Source organism: Chiroxiphia lanceolata, chromosome 21 (assembly GCF_009829145.1).
Source record: "Chiroxiphia lanceolata isolate bChiLan1 chromosome 21, bChiLan1.pri, whole genome shotgun sequence".
NCBI classification, from domain to species: domain Eukaryota; kingdom Metazoa; phylum Chordata; class Aves; order Passeriformes; family Pipridae; genus Chiroxiphia; species Chiroxiphia lanceolata.
The window spans coordinates 7997087-8010061 of NC_045657.1; the positions used below are offsets into that span (position 1 = coordinate 7997087).

Genomic DNA, 12975 nt, shown 5'->3' on the forward strand with positions numbered 1-12975 from the left:
TGTTGTTTTTTGGTGTTTTTTTTTTTCTCCCCAAATACATATTTGAGATAAACAAACTAATAACTCCCACAAGTTGCCGTGGTGTGTCTAACCACATCCGCGGCGCTCTGCTCCCAGGCAGATGTTGCCAGTGTTCAGCTGAGTTGCCAGCAGTGTTAGCAAAAGCATGTTCAGATTCAGGGGTTGATAAGGAATGCCTGTATCCTTCCTGCTGCAGCCCCTGCAGCTGAGCCTCCTCCTCCTGCCATAATGGGACCTTTGGAGCGCCCTCGCAGTGATCACCTGCAAAGCCCTTCCCCAGGAGCGAAGCTTTGCAGGAGTAATCAGAGTGCCCTGGGAGGTTATCCTGCTCTGTATAGGCAATAAAAGCCAAGCTGAGCCTCCAGGAACATGTGGTTTCCTCAGTTCACTGTCAGGTTTGCCATGGGGAGAGTGGGCTCCATCCTGAGCGTGCAGGTGGCTGAGGACATAACCAGAACTCATCTCAGAGGTAGGAGAGAGGGAGATAGAGGGACCTTAATCCCTTCTTCCCAGGCTTTAGTTGCAGTGGCAGGTCCAGGAATATGTTTTGGAGGCAAAATACCTCTCAGATCTGAGTAACTCCTCTGTGAGATGCCACGAGTGGTGGATGGTGTGGGTGGGACAAGACAGAAGCACCATCTCTGTTGAGGAAATCTTCAGCTTTCTAGGGATGAAACACCTTGAGCTGATGCTTTCCACCCCTTGAGCAAGGAAATGAGGGATAGTGGTCTTTAATTCTTTGCTATAGAGCCAATAATTCAGAAAAGAAGGCTTGATATCCTAGTGCCAATCATGAGATAACTGATTCCACTGTCTCTTCAGCTCTGTGTTCATGTCCTTCCTTAAAGCATGGCTCTAAAAATTCCTTCCCCATGGAGGGTCTCTGAAATCGCTGCTTCAGCTCTTGTGAAGAAGCTTTGCAGCCCAGAATTGTAATTAATATAGTTCTTTTGTACAGTACTGATGTTAAAAAAAATGTTGCTCTTGTGCAGAAGCGAGAAGAGGCTCGTGGTATCTCCCTGTAATTTCCTTCTTTGTGAGCCACTCAGTTTTTTAAGGTTTCAGGGCTTTCCCTTGTGACACTTGAAGTTGCCTGGAGCTGGTCTTCTAGAAAATAATCTCTCCATAACCAGCTCCAACTCCTATTTTCCATGTCTGTGCACACCAGTGTCTCCCTAGACGTTGAGACATCTCACAGCCTTGTTTTAATTTATCTTAGCAGCTGCCCCCCTTCTATTCCGCTAAAAGATGAGTTGGTTGGAATTTGCTCATTCTTCCTGTGACAGCTTTGATCCTGTGCACAGAAGTGTTCCCTGACAGCCAGACAACAGGGAAGGGCTGTCCCTACCCTGGAGGGCTCTGGGAGTCATGAATGAATATCGTGTTTATTTGTATTTCTAACTGACTAGTGCCTTGCCAGATCAGCTGCATGTCCCTGCAAGCACAGGGTGTTGAGACATCCCTTGTTCCTCTTCAGCTCCTTCTTGGGACTGAGAATTTGTTGTTAGAGGCAACAGCCATCCAGCTCATGGTGTTGGGCATGGGATGAAGAAAGGCTTTTCTTCTGTAGATGTGACACCAGGGTATGGAAGTTGGGCCTTCTTAGATCAACCCATCTGTAGACAAAGCATTTAAATTGTGGAGGGCAGAGATGGGAGTCGTGTCTCCTTCACTCAGGGTGTCACCAGGGGTGATACTTCCCTTGTCCTTAGCAAGTGTTTGGACAGACACAGAGCGAAGCAAAAGCTCTCCAGTTTTGTCTCCCTGTGGTGAAGACCACAGTGGGTGTCAAAGGCCTGATTGTTTCCTTGGGGCAGAGTATTGATAGTTTGGGTTTGGTAACGCCTTCATCTGTGTGGTGAATTTGTTCCCATACCTGCTTATCCCCCCTGCCAAAGGCTTCATCCCTCCATGCTCCCTCTTTGCAGCCTCTTTGGGTCCTTCCCAGCACCATGGATAGTGTGTCACTCGAAAGGGTGACCTAAGGACCACAGAGGCTAGAGGGGGCTGGCATTGGGGTGAGGGTGAAGGCACTCAGCTCTTCGGCCTGGTCCCTTTGGGAAGGTTTCTCTTTGGCAGTGAAGATAATACTGGGGTGGTTTTGTTTCATTTTGGAGCACATAAAGTGAACATGCAAGTTAGAAAAGGGAAGAGTGGGAACACAACTTAGAAGAAGAACACGATCAGTTCTGTCACTCTAGAAGTGTTCTAGAGTGGAAATGCTCACACGTCCAAGCAATGACATGAAAGTCCTGTTTTTCTCCTTCTCTCCTCATCCTTTCTGGTTTCCTGCTCCCACCTGGCCTAAACCTTCAGCAGCTGGATTTATCCTGACTGCAGCAAGGTTTGGGTTTGGGAAGAGGACCGTGCCGAGATCTATTTAATGTTGTTTGGTTTCTTCCCTCTCCCTAAACCAGAAACAACTGAGCTTGGGAACAAGAAGGAGCTGAAATCCATGCCCTTCATCACGTACCTGTCAGGCCTGCTGACGGCACAGATGCTGTCTGATGACCACCTCATCTCTGGTGTGGAGATTCACTGTGAGGAGAAAGGGCGCTGCCCCTCCACCTGCCACCTGTGCCGGCGCCCCGGGAAGGAGCAGCTCAGCCCCACACCGGTTCTGCTGGAGATCAACAGGGTGGTGCCTCTGTACGCCCTGATCCAGGAGAACGACACCAGGGAGGTGAGTGAGCCAGAGAGGGACCAGCCCCACCTCTGGGATCCTCTCAGCCCCCTCTCCAGTCGCTGCAGGAATGTTGGGTTCCCTGGGGTGAGGTGGTGTTTTGGTGTGTGTGTTGGGAGGGGAATGCAGCGGGATGGTGTCAGGGATGGAGCTGGCAGATCCTGCTGCCCACCACTCACAGCCCTCTCAGACCTGCATCTCCCTGCCTTTGCTATAGTGAAGGCAATGCCATAAGCAGCCAAGGCCACAGTCATTCCCAGTGTCCACCAGTGTGCAGGATGTGTCCTGTGGAGGGGTATCAGTCCTTCCCTCCTGGCTCTGAGATCTCGGATGTACCTGTGTGAGGGGTGGCCAAAGCCCTGCAGGGCTCAACCATGGCTTTTCAAAGCACCTGTGCAGAGAGAGGGAACAGCCAGCCCCCTGGGACAGTCCCACAGCCACAGGAGGTCACTGTTACTCCAGGAGAGGCCAGCCAGGCTGGAGGCCACCCTTCCCTGGGGCTGGACTTCTGCAAGAGCTTCAGTGTTAATCCTGGGGAGATTGATTTCCCTCTTTCTCGGTTCACTGCCACCCCCACCCCCCTCCACAGCCCTCTGACCCCAATCTCGAGTCCAAAAATGACAGACCTACTTAAAGTCACTTATTAGCACTGAACCTGCATTTGATTAGGATGCCTGGAGCGAGCCAGTGCTCAGCAGCTGTGGGTGGGATGCAGAGGGCTGCAGGTCAGGAAACAATCCTGGCACATGGAAGTGTGACCACCAGGAATGATGCTTCATCCTCTTCCCAGATCCACAGGCAGAAGAGCCCCCATACTTCTTCTGGCACCCAACTCTCTTATGGGCACTGTCCCTCCTTGTTTACCTCCTGATCTTCTTCCTGCTTTCCCATCCATCAGGCCACCTGGTTCTTCCATGCAACCTTGCCTGACTTCCATGCCTCAGTTCTCTTGTCTTTCTAGCTCTTTTCCCCCAAACTCCCTTTCTCTCACTATTTTTTCTTCCTGCATTCTTTCCCCACCCATGCCTGCTCTTCCCAGTGGGCAATCCTTGTGTAGACATTTGACCTGCTGTTATCAGCATGTCCAGGGCAGTGCTGGGATGAGGCATCACGGGTACAGGGAGAGCAGTGGGAAAGCTGGTTTCCTTCAAACAAGAAAGATGCGCTTCCCAGCAGCAATCTGCAGGAAGACATTCCTTTTGGGATACAAGAGGTAGGTTAGCCAGCGGGGAAGGGGTAACTGTGAAAGCAAGCAGGATCTGGAGGATCTCCATGGACCCTGTTCATCACCAGGTAGCAATGCTGTCCTGTCTCTCTGGTCCTGGCTGCACAAGGTCCCTCCTCCTCCTCCTCGTCTTCTTCACTTGTCCCCTCAGCCCTGCCAATGCTGCCGTGCTCACTTGGGGTACATCCTTGTCCTGGGGAGCTGGAGCCTGTGTTTCACCAGCAGCAGCCTCCCTCCCTCCCTCCCTCCCTGCTCCCCTGGCTCCTGCAGGGGCTGGCCCCTTCAGCTGCAGCTGGAGCACAGCCCGCATTGTGCTCTCTGCTGAGGCGCCGGGAAAACCGGCAAACAAACACGCAAACAAACACAACCCCAACGAGGCAGCAAACCAGAGACACCCCAGACATCTTCCAGGGGGCTGTGCTCCGTGCATCCCTCCTCCTCCTCCTCCTCTGCTTCCACCTGCTCACCCAGGGGTGGAGGGGCCTGTCTGCATAAGGGTGTGTGTGACTCTGCTCTCCCTTCACCCCAGGGAGCTGTTGATCAGCAGTGCTGGGGTTAGAGGTGACAGCACAAGGGCTTTGGGTGGCTGCAGGATGGAGGATGCTACCAGAGGGGATGCCCAGGGGACACTGGGAGCTGGCAGTGAGCAGCACGTGCCAGGTCAGATCACCTTTTCCATCCACAGCAGAGGGTTCTGGGGTGGATGGGTTCACACTGTCTTCTCTGACCACCACCCCCCAGCTGGACTGGGTCTTGTTTTGGCTGTGGGCTTCTCTTGACAGCAGGGCCTCTCATCCTCCTTCTCCCTACAACCCATCCGAGACCATCCAAATCCTTGCTGCAGCAGGACACAGGGAGTGCTTTTTGCCTTCCCTGGCCATTCCCATTCCCTTAGCATGAATCCCTTGTGCTGCATCAATTCCAGAACTTTCGTTTCCCTTCTTGTTCACTTCTCATCCACTGTCCTGCTCCCTCCATCCCTTCCTCCTCAACTTGCTTCTTGCCCTTCTCTCCACCAGCCTCTCTCCTGCAGGACTTTTATTCTCTCCCTCTCCACATGCTACCCTTGTCCCTGTGGGCAGGGATGAGTCCTGATGCCTGGGGGCTGTGTCACACCACTGCTGAGGAACTCACTGCCACCACGGCACAAACCTTGGCTCTTGGCACTGGAGGTTTTGCTGAGCTGGGCAGAACTGTGCCTGCCTCTCTGGAGGACGTGGAGCTGATGGGGGCCATGTCCCTGCCCTAGAGAGGGTGATTTGGTGTGGGGTTAGTGCTACCTGTATGAGAATATGTCCCCATCCTCTTGTGACATTGTGAGCTCAGTGACAAGGGGTTCCCACAGGGGCAGGAATGTGCCTTCCCCTCATCTTCCCCCACAGGTGTGAAGGCAGGGAGGGTGATCATGAAAGGGGAAGGGGTTTGGAGGTGTTGGGGAGCTGCAACCACCACGGGGCCATCACCCTGTCACCAAAACCCAGCAGTGTGTCCTGGTGCCCTGGAAAGCCACCAGTTTAACCATGACCTTGCTCTGCACTCCGGGAGAGGCTCCCTCAGGGTGGGTGCCATCAGGAGCATCTCAGGTACCATCTGGATGATGAAATGTCCTTTTTCAGCACCAAGTAGGAGGCCAGGGCGATCCCGGGCACTGCAGAGTGGTGTTCACCCATGGAATAAACATGATTTGCAGGTGCCTGGGCTAAACCAAGGCATCTCCAAGCACAGCCTCCACAGCAGAGCTGTCCCCTGCCTGCCTTTCACTGCTGGAGTGTTTGATCCTCAATCAATACAGCAAGTGCTGGCTTCCTGGGAACTGCAGGCACATTCCAATTCCCGTGTAGTATTAAAAAATTAATAATTGTAAACAGTGAAGCTCTTCCTCTCTGCATACATGTCCACATAGTTAATGCTGTTTGTGTACAGAGAGAAAGTGAGGTCATTAATGAGGCGGATATTAACTTCTGTAAACTTGGCTGAAAGTTTTTGCTGTATAAGCCCAGCAACAGATATGAGGCAAGACACAGGTAAAGACGTTTTGCCCTCTTCAGTATATGTATTTTTTTTTCAATAGGTTTGTCTTTTCATCTGCCTCAGAGCAGTGAGTTACGCACTTCCTAAAATTTACAGCTACCACCCCGTCCAAGGCCATGTTCTCGGTTGCTGATGACCTTGCCAGACTCTTAAGTGCTGGGGTTTAAGTTTCCACACTGGGTGTCTGCCTTGGGCTGATTTGTGATTTTTCTTTGTGTGCATGTTTGATTTCAGCTAAAACTGACCGTTTCCAAGGGAGAGATTAGGTGAAAATATATTACTTTGCCCACGTGAAATAAGTTGGAAAACTCTTTATTTCCATGTCATTGGGAATTGCTGTTTTCTTCTTGCTTTGAAGCAAGAACTTGAAATTTAAAGGACTTCAGGAGGTTTTTTGCTGCCCAGGGAGCATTTGTCTTGAGGCATTTGTACTGTGAGTTCAAGGAAACTCTCAGCTGTGTGTGATCTCCCAGCCCAGCTCCAGCACCACTCCTGCTCCCAGCAGTGGGGAGGAACAGTGTATCAGGGCCCTCTTTTCCTTCTTGGATGTGATGAAAACTACAGATTGAGCCCCTGCTGGGAATTTCTTTTGTTTCTCCCTGTGGTTTAATGTGTTGGTCAGAGAACTTGCCTGGTCACTGATAGCCTCAGCCTGGCTGGGGACTGTGGCAGTGCTGGGCAAAGAGTTTCCCAGGTTCAAGAAGATGCGTTTGAAGGTCCAAGCATCTTTGAAGGGTTTTGTTGAATGTCTTTTTTTCATAGTTCCTACAAATGATGTGTCTGTGGGTGGAAGGTTTCACAGCAAGGACTGCTTGCTGGAGCAGAGGCAGTGCTGGATTCTTCTCTGCACTGGTCCCCATCAGCTGGTGACATTCAGCTAGTCCAGATAAGTTTATAGCACCATTGCTGTTGTAGCTCTATTGCTCCTCAGTCTTGAATGCTCACACTGTGAGTTTAAAAGGTGTGAAGATCCAGGGAAGCTGTGACCTTGGCTTCACCTTCCAGGGTCTTCTCTGGATGTCTCTGGAACCTGCATCATGTTTTGATCTATGCCAGTGTCCCAACATCTCCCTTCTGCTTCCTTTGTGCTCTGCAGCAGTACAGGCCCTGCAGTGGTCCCTCTATTGCTATGTGCAGGTGAAGCTGGAGGAGATTCTCCACTGCAAGGCTGTGGAAGAAACCTCAACCAGTGTCAGTGGCTGGCCAGGACCAACAGCAAAGAGTTTCTATCTGTGGTGGGGCTTTCTGCTGGCAAAATGCCCCCCAACACCTCAAGGGTGGGATGTTGTTGAGAGAAAAGAGATGTGGTGACCTTGGGTGCTTTCCCTCTAGTGAACATCGTTGAGTCAAAGAAGAGGAGAGCTGCACATCACCCCAGTTAGAGTCCCAGGCTGTGGTGACCTTCCTCCTCTACCTTCAAATACTCCTCCTGCCCTCACCCCATGCCATGGAGTGGGCAACATCCTTCTTACTGCCCAGCACAGCCCTGGAGTCCACCCAGAGGCACAGGCTGAGACAGGGGGATCCCAGGTTTCTGCAAACCTCCTTGACCCTTGGCTGGGCTGCAGGAAGGCAAGAGGCCCTAGGAAGAGCAGGGATGCCCTGTTTCCCCATCCCTCCAAAGAGCACCTTTGACAGGGATGCTCATGTGCATGACTGGAGCCACAGGGCAGCTGTGGCCAGTGGAGGGGAGAAAAGGGAAGGCATGTTGAGCAGTGTGGTCCCTCCTGTTTGTGCTCTGTTTGTTTCCCCCCCCCCCAAAAAAACCCTGAAACAAGCACAAAGCTGCTCCCGTAGAACAGCTCCTCCAGCTGCAGAAGTGCTTAGAGGGTGGTGAGGGGAGTGTGGGGAAGGGAGGCAGGAGAGATCAATCTCACTCCTAGTGGGAAATGGGCTCAAACCCCTGTTGTGTGTATTTAAGGAGACAAATGGATGTGGAGCCTGGGTTTTTGGAAGACCCCTAGGACCTTGATTTAATTCGAAAATTGAGTAATCTCAGCATTTGCTGCAGCCACGGCCTCCTCGCAGCACACACGGCCCGGCCTTGGTGTGGGGGTTTGCTGAAGGGCATGTCCCTGTGCTGCTGGTCCCATTGGCCTTGGCAGGAGCTCAGAGTGTGGCTGGGACTCTGGCAGGGCTCTCAGGCTCCCAGTGAGAGCTTCTTTCCTGCCCGTGCATGGACCACAGTGTGTTTGTGCCAGCAGTGCCAGGGGGTCACTAGCTCAGGTGGCAACTGAGGTTGGAGCAAAATTCCCCGTCGTTCCTTCCCACCTCTTTTCTGTGACCGCCCCAAAGAGCCATCTCCTGCTGAGCAGAGCACGGCCACCACTGTCCTCTTTGGTGTCCCCAGGCTGGCAGGGTGGCCTTGGCCAGGGTGAAAGATGTCCCCAAGGCCATCGACTCACTTTGGTCCCCACGCAGCACCCGGTGGCAGAGCTGCTGGAGGACAACTGTCCTCCCTGTGCACACACAGCTTCCCCAAAGCAGCCCTTGAAGGCGTGGGGAGCCAGTGCCAGGGATTTCTTTTTCCACCACCAAAGCTGACAGGGAGCCCGGGAGAATGGGGACGGCATTTGTGTGGTTGAGGCAATTTTTTTGTTTGTTTGTTTGGTCTGGGGAGTTTTTCTTTTTACTTGTTGTTGCTTTGTTTTAATACCTGCTAATTGGCTCCTATTCTCCTCCTCGATCCCTTGAGCATCCTGCTGCAGCTCCAGCCCACATCCAGCTCGAGTTTCCAGGGGAAGAATGGCCGCATTGTAACGCCCGCACCGGGCCATAATGGGGAGCTTTGTGCCGAGGTGTGAAAGCGGAGCCGGCTCCCCGGGACGGGGCTCGCTGCAGCGTAAGGGCTTTTATTTCCCCTGCTGCCAGGTTTTACAGCGTCCTCTGCTGCTCCCTCGGACCCCATAAATAACAGAAACCAGGATGCTGCCCACCCTGGGTCCCTTCCAGCACCCTGACCTTTCCGGCAGACCGATGATGTGCCTTCCCAGGATGAAGTGCTGCTGATCCTGCTCCCGGGGGAGAGGCAGCGGAGGCAGGGAGGGTGTGAGCAGCACAGGATGAGATCACCTGCCAACAGCAGTGGGGAAACTTCATCCTCCTTTGCTGTGAACCTGGAGCAGACTTTCGGACGCAAACTGCATGATCCTGGAAAGAGTCTCTGGCCTGGGAAATCCTTGGCCTTCCTCCTCCCAGAGATGTCTAGACTAAGGAGCAGCGTTTATTTCCTGTGAACAGCACTGAGCATTGCTGGAAGGGCATGGAAAGCTTTTTCCTCTAGCCGCCATACCATCATGGTAGCATCCTGTTGAGGCTGTGAAATCCTTGCTTGAGCCTAAATCCCCTGTTCTTTCCCTTGATAAACAGCCAGCGTTGGTTTTGCTATCCACAGACTGCTTGGAGTCGAGGGTGTCTGGGAGCTCTGGTCAGTGGCTCTGTGGTGTCAGGTACTGTATGGGGTGACATCATTGTTTGACTGGGCTTGCTGCTAAGCCAGGCAGCCCACTGCCTCCTCCAGTGTTCCCTGCCTGTGCCCAGGGGAAGGTGGTGGTGTGTAGGCATCATCTCCACCCTGCAAACAGGAAGGGACAGGGTGTCTCCATTGGCTGCCATGTCCCTGGACATGAGGCTGTCTGCTGGCATGACCCAGCCTGCTTCACTCTTCCTCTTCTCCTTCTACATTGAAAAGAACAAACAAGCAGACGAAGGCCAAGGAAACCAGTGAAAAACTCCAAATGAATCAAATTTCCATCTTCTAGATCATCTCCAGTATCTGCAGTACATCTCTGTCCAGCCTACGTGCTTACTTGTGGTTGGTTTTTTATCTCCCTCCATTTCCTTTTTAATGTTCCCAGAAAGTGACACGTGCACAGCAACCACAGAGAAACTCAGATTCAATGAGCCAGATTTCCATGTCCCTGTCAGCCATGGAGAAGACCAGATATTCATGGATAAGCACCCAACATGTGCCCTTTCCAGTACCCCGTCTGTGAACACCAACCCCTGTGGTGCGTTCTGAGTCCTGCAAATGCTGATCTGAAAGGTTCCTTCACGTCCTCTAACTTACCTCTCCTGGGATGTCAACAGAAAAACCACGGTCAGAAATAACTTAATGCTTCTCCTTCCATCAGCCAGGTCTAACAGAGGACAAAGGAAATGTTCTTCTCTATTCTGTTGCAGAGAGTCTAAGCTATAAAATGGGGCCAAATGGCCTCCCCCTGAGCACAAATAACAACAGGAGAAAGATCCATATGCAATCGAGTGTAGGATAAATGTGCTTAGCTGATCGTTCGTTTCCCTAATATTTTTTTTATGAATAGGTTTAGCTTATGGTAAGATGGGACTTTATGGTCCTGTAAGTCTTGCTTGTGTCAAAACAAATGAACTAGCCATCCTAGGGGGGAACTATCAATCCAATATATGTGTGTGCATGGGTGTGGGGAGTCAGACCTATTATACCTTTAAGAGCAAATTAGATGCTGTTCCTATGATTCATAAAGCTATATATCTAATGGCATGACTCGTCATCTAGAAAATAAACGTTTCGAGCCAGTTTCTCATCTCATAAATTTCCTCTCTGGCACTGAAGGACGTAAACTAAATGGGCTGACTCACAGGGAAACAATACAATTTGGATACTTTTAAATGAAAGATAAAATTGCCTTAGGGCACAGAGGGGTGTTGAGGTCCTGGGGAGTGGCTGGCGAGCACAGGACAGGACGTTGGGGGCCACTGCCGTTCCCAGCAGATAGGCTGGATAAGGCTGCTCCTGGGAAGCCCTTCATGATTCCAGACCTTCTGGGGTTTTCACAGCTTGGTGACTTGTTGTGACCACCACGATGAAGCATCCAGTATGGAAATGGTCATGTTGGAAATGAACTTCTTGTAGGTGCTGTCTCCTGGAAGGCAGGAGAGCACGTGAAGCTCTCCCAGAGGCTGCAGCTTCCCATGGGATGGATCTCAGCACCCTCTCTGTATCCTTGTCCATTGCTCTTGGTCTTCTTGTGCCGTTGGGCTCCTGGTGGAGGTGGCAGCCTCTGTTCTCCTGCATTTGTGTGAGTGGTTCCATTACCTTCTGGTCTACGCTGTTGGAAAGAGAAAGGGAAGGAGAGGTTTTCACATGGTTGTCACCTTCCCTGGCACAGCTTGAGGCCAGTTCCTCTTGTCCTGTCACTTGTTGCCTGAGAGAAGAGACCGACTCCCACCTGGCTACAACCTCCTTTGAGGGAGTTGTAGAGAGCAAGAAGGTCCCCCCGAGCCTCCTTTTCTCCAGGCTGAGCACCCCCAGCTCCCTCAGCCACTCCTCACATGACTGACTCTCCAGACCCTTCCCCAGCTCTGTTCCCTTTTCGGAACACACTCCAACCCTCAATGTCTTTCTTGCAGTGAGGGGCCTAGAACTGGGCACAGGACTCAAGGTGTGGCCTCACCAGTGCCCAGCACAAAGGGACAAGCCAGGGACAAGCCCTGGTTCCCCCAGGCTGGCCTTGCCATCAGCCAGGACGGAGGCAGGAGCCAGTAACCCGGTTAGAGTGCGTAGGTGTGCTCGCTGTAATGAGCGTGGCCAGAGGACGCATCCATCCACTAACCTCGTTTGTGTGAAGGGTGACACAAGGCAGATGACAGCTGGGTACCTGCAGGATCTAATTAAAACGTATGCAAGGCTAGGCAGGCAAAGCAAAGGGGATTGCTCATCCAGCTTGCACTTAACAGCAGGAAAAAGAAAACCAGAAGGAATTGACTGCTGGATTTGGCTAAAGGACGTGGATGGGGCAGGTGGGGTTTTTTCCCTGCGTTGGGGATGAGCAGGGAGAAGCTGGGTTAGGGGCCAGGGAGGGAGTGTGCAGAGCTGGGGATGGGGGACAGCAGAGTCATCAGTGTGACAGTGCAGCTCTTCCCAGGATCACCCAGCATCTGTCTGTGCCCGCAGCGTGTGTCTGTGCACACACGTACCCTCAGCACAGGGTATTTATCTTGCTTCCTGGGGAGAGCACACGCTTCCCCATCCATCCACACACATCAGGTTCCGTTCCTATCCTGCACGGACCCGTCGCTCCCTGCAGACATGTGTCTGCATCCATTTATCCGCGTGTCAGATAAACTCCTCTCTTCATCCTTCTCTCCAATTATTTGGATACCCTTTGCAGCCCAGCGCTTCAATTACATCCAAAGAACAGGGTAAAATAACATCACATTTTCTTTCTTTCACGCGTTTTTTCCTTCCTTTCTTTTTTCTTTTTTTTTTTTTTCCCCTCCCCATTTTTTTCCACCTGGCACAGTCCCATTTTGTAAATGCCTGGGAGCAGAAAATTTTGAAGGCGTGAGAGGCTTGAGGCGCCTCGTTAAAGGTGTTGGGGGTGTTTGGGGGAGAGCGACAAAACCCCGGACAATGGGAGCCCTGACGTCAGGCTCTATTTATACCTCCTCCTTTCAGAAACCTCCCCGGGATGGCGCTTTTCCTAGAGTTTTCTGCTCAGTGCTGCAGTCTGAGCTGTCCCTGTCCTCCTCACCGGGCACAGTTTTATCTCAAAGGCGTACCCTGGCAGCATGGGCGGTATCGTCGGGGCCAGGCTTCCGCAGGCAGCTTTCCATGGGAGGGATAGTGCTGCTGGAAATGGGGCTGCTCAGCGTGGATGAGGACCAGTGAAGGTGTTTCACCTCCAAAATGTGCCTCGTAAAAGGTCAAAAGCGTTACAGAGCTTTGTTTTAGTGGGTGGTGTTTTGGTGGTCTGATTATTCTAGCTGGGCGTTGTGGCTTTGCAGGGTCGGGTTGAATGTTGGCTCTGTGTGTGTGCAGGGAGAGAGAGAGACCCTGTCTTCCAGGCTGGAGGTTTAATTAAAGGCAAAGGGTAGTGGGAGAAACCACCATAAATCCATGATGTCTGAACTGCAGCAGGGTATGGAGTGAGGGATGTCCTATCCTACACTGTGGGGACTGACACTGAGCACCCCAAGCTGTGGGATGAGCACATGGGAGACCTGGGTGGCTTTGGGAATTCAGACCCCAGCAAAT

The 12975-nt window shown here is 52.1% G+C and overlaps 1 protein-coding gene across 1 annotated transcript in view; it reads left to right on the forward strand.

Annotated features, from left to right (window-relative positions):
- LOC116796992 (astrotactin-2-like) overlaps positions 1–12975 on the forward strand; it is a 101333-nt gene that overhangs the window by 4572 nt on the left and 83786 nt on the right. The window contains exon 2 of the mRNA XM_032708050.1: positions 2439–2704. Coding sequence (XP_032563941.1) covers positions 2477–2704 — 228 coding nt within the window. The 5' untranslated portion in view covers positions 2439–2476. The remainder of the gene's footprint in view (positions 1–2438; positions 2705–12975) is intronic.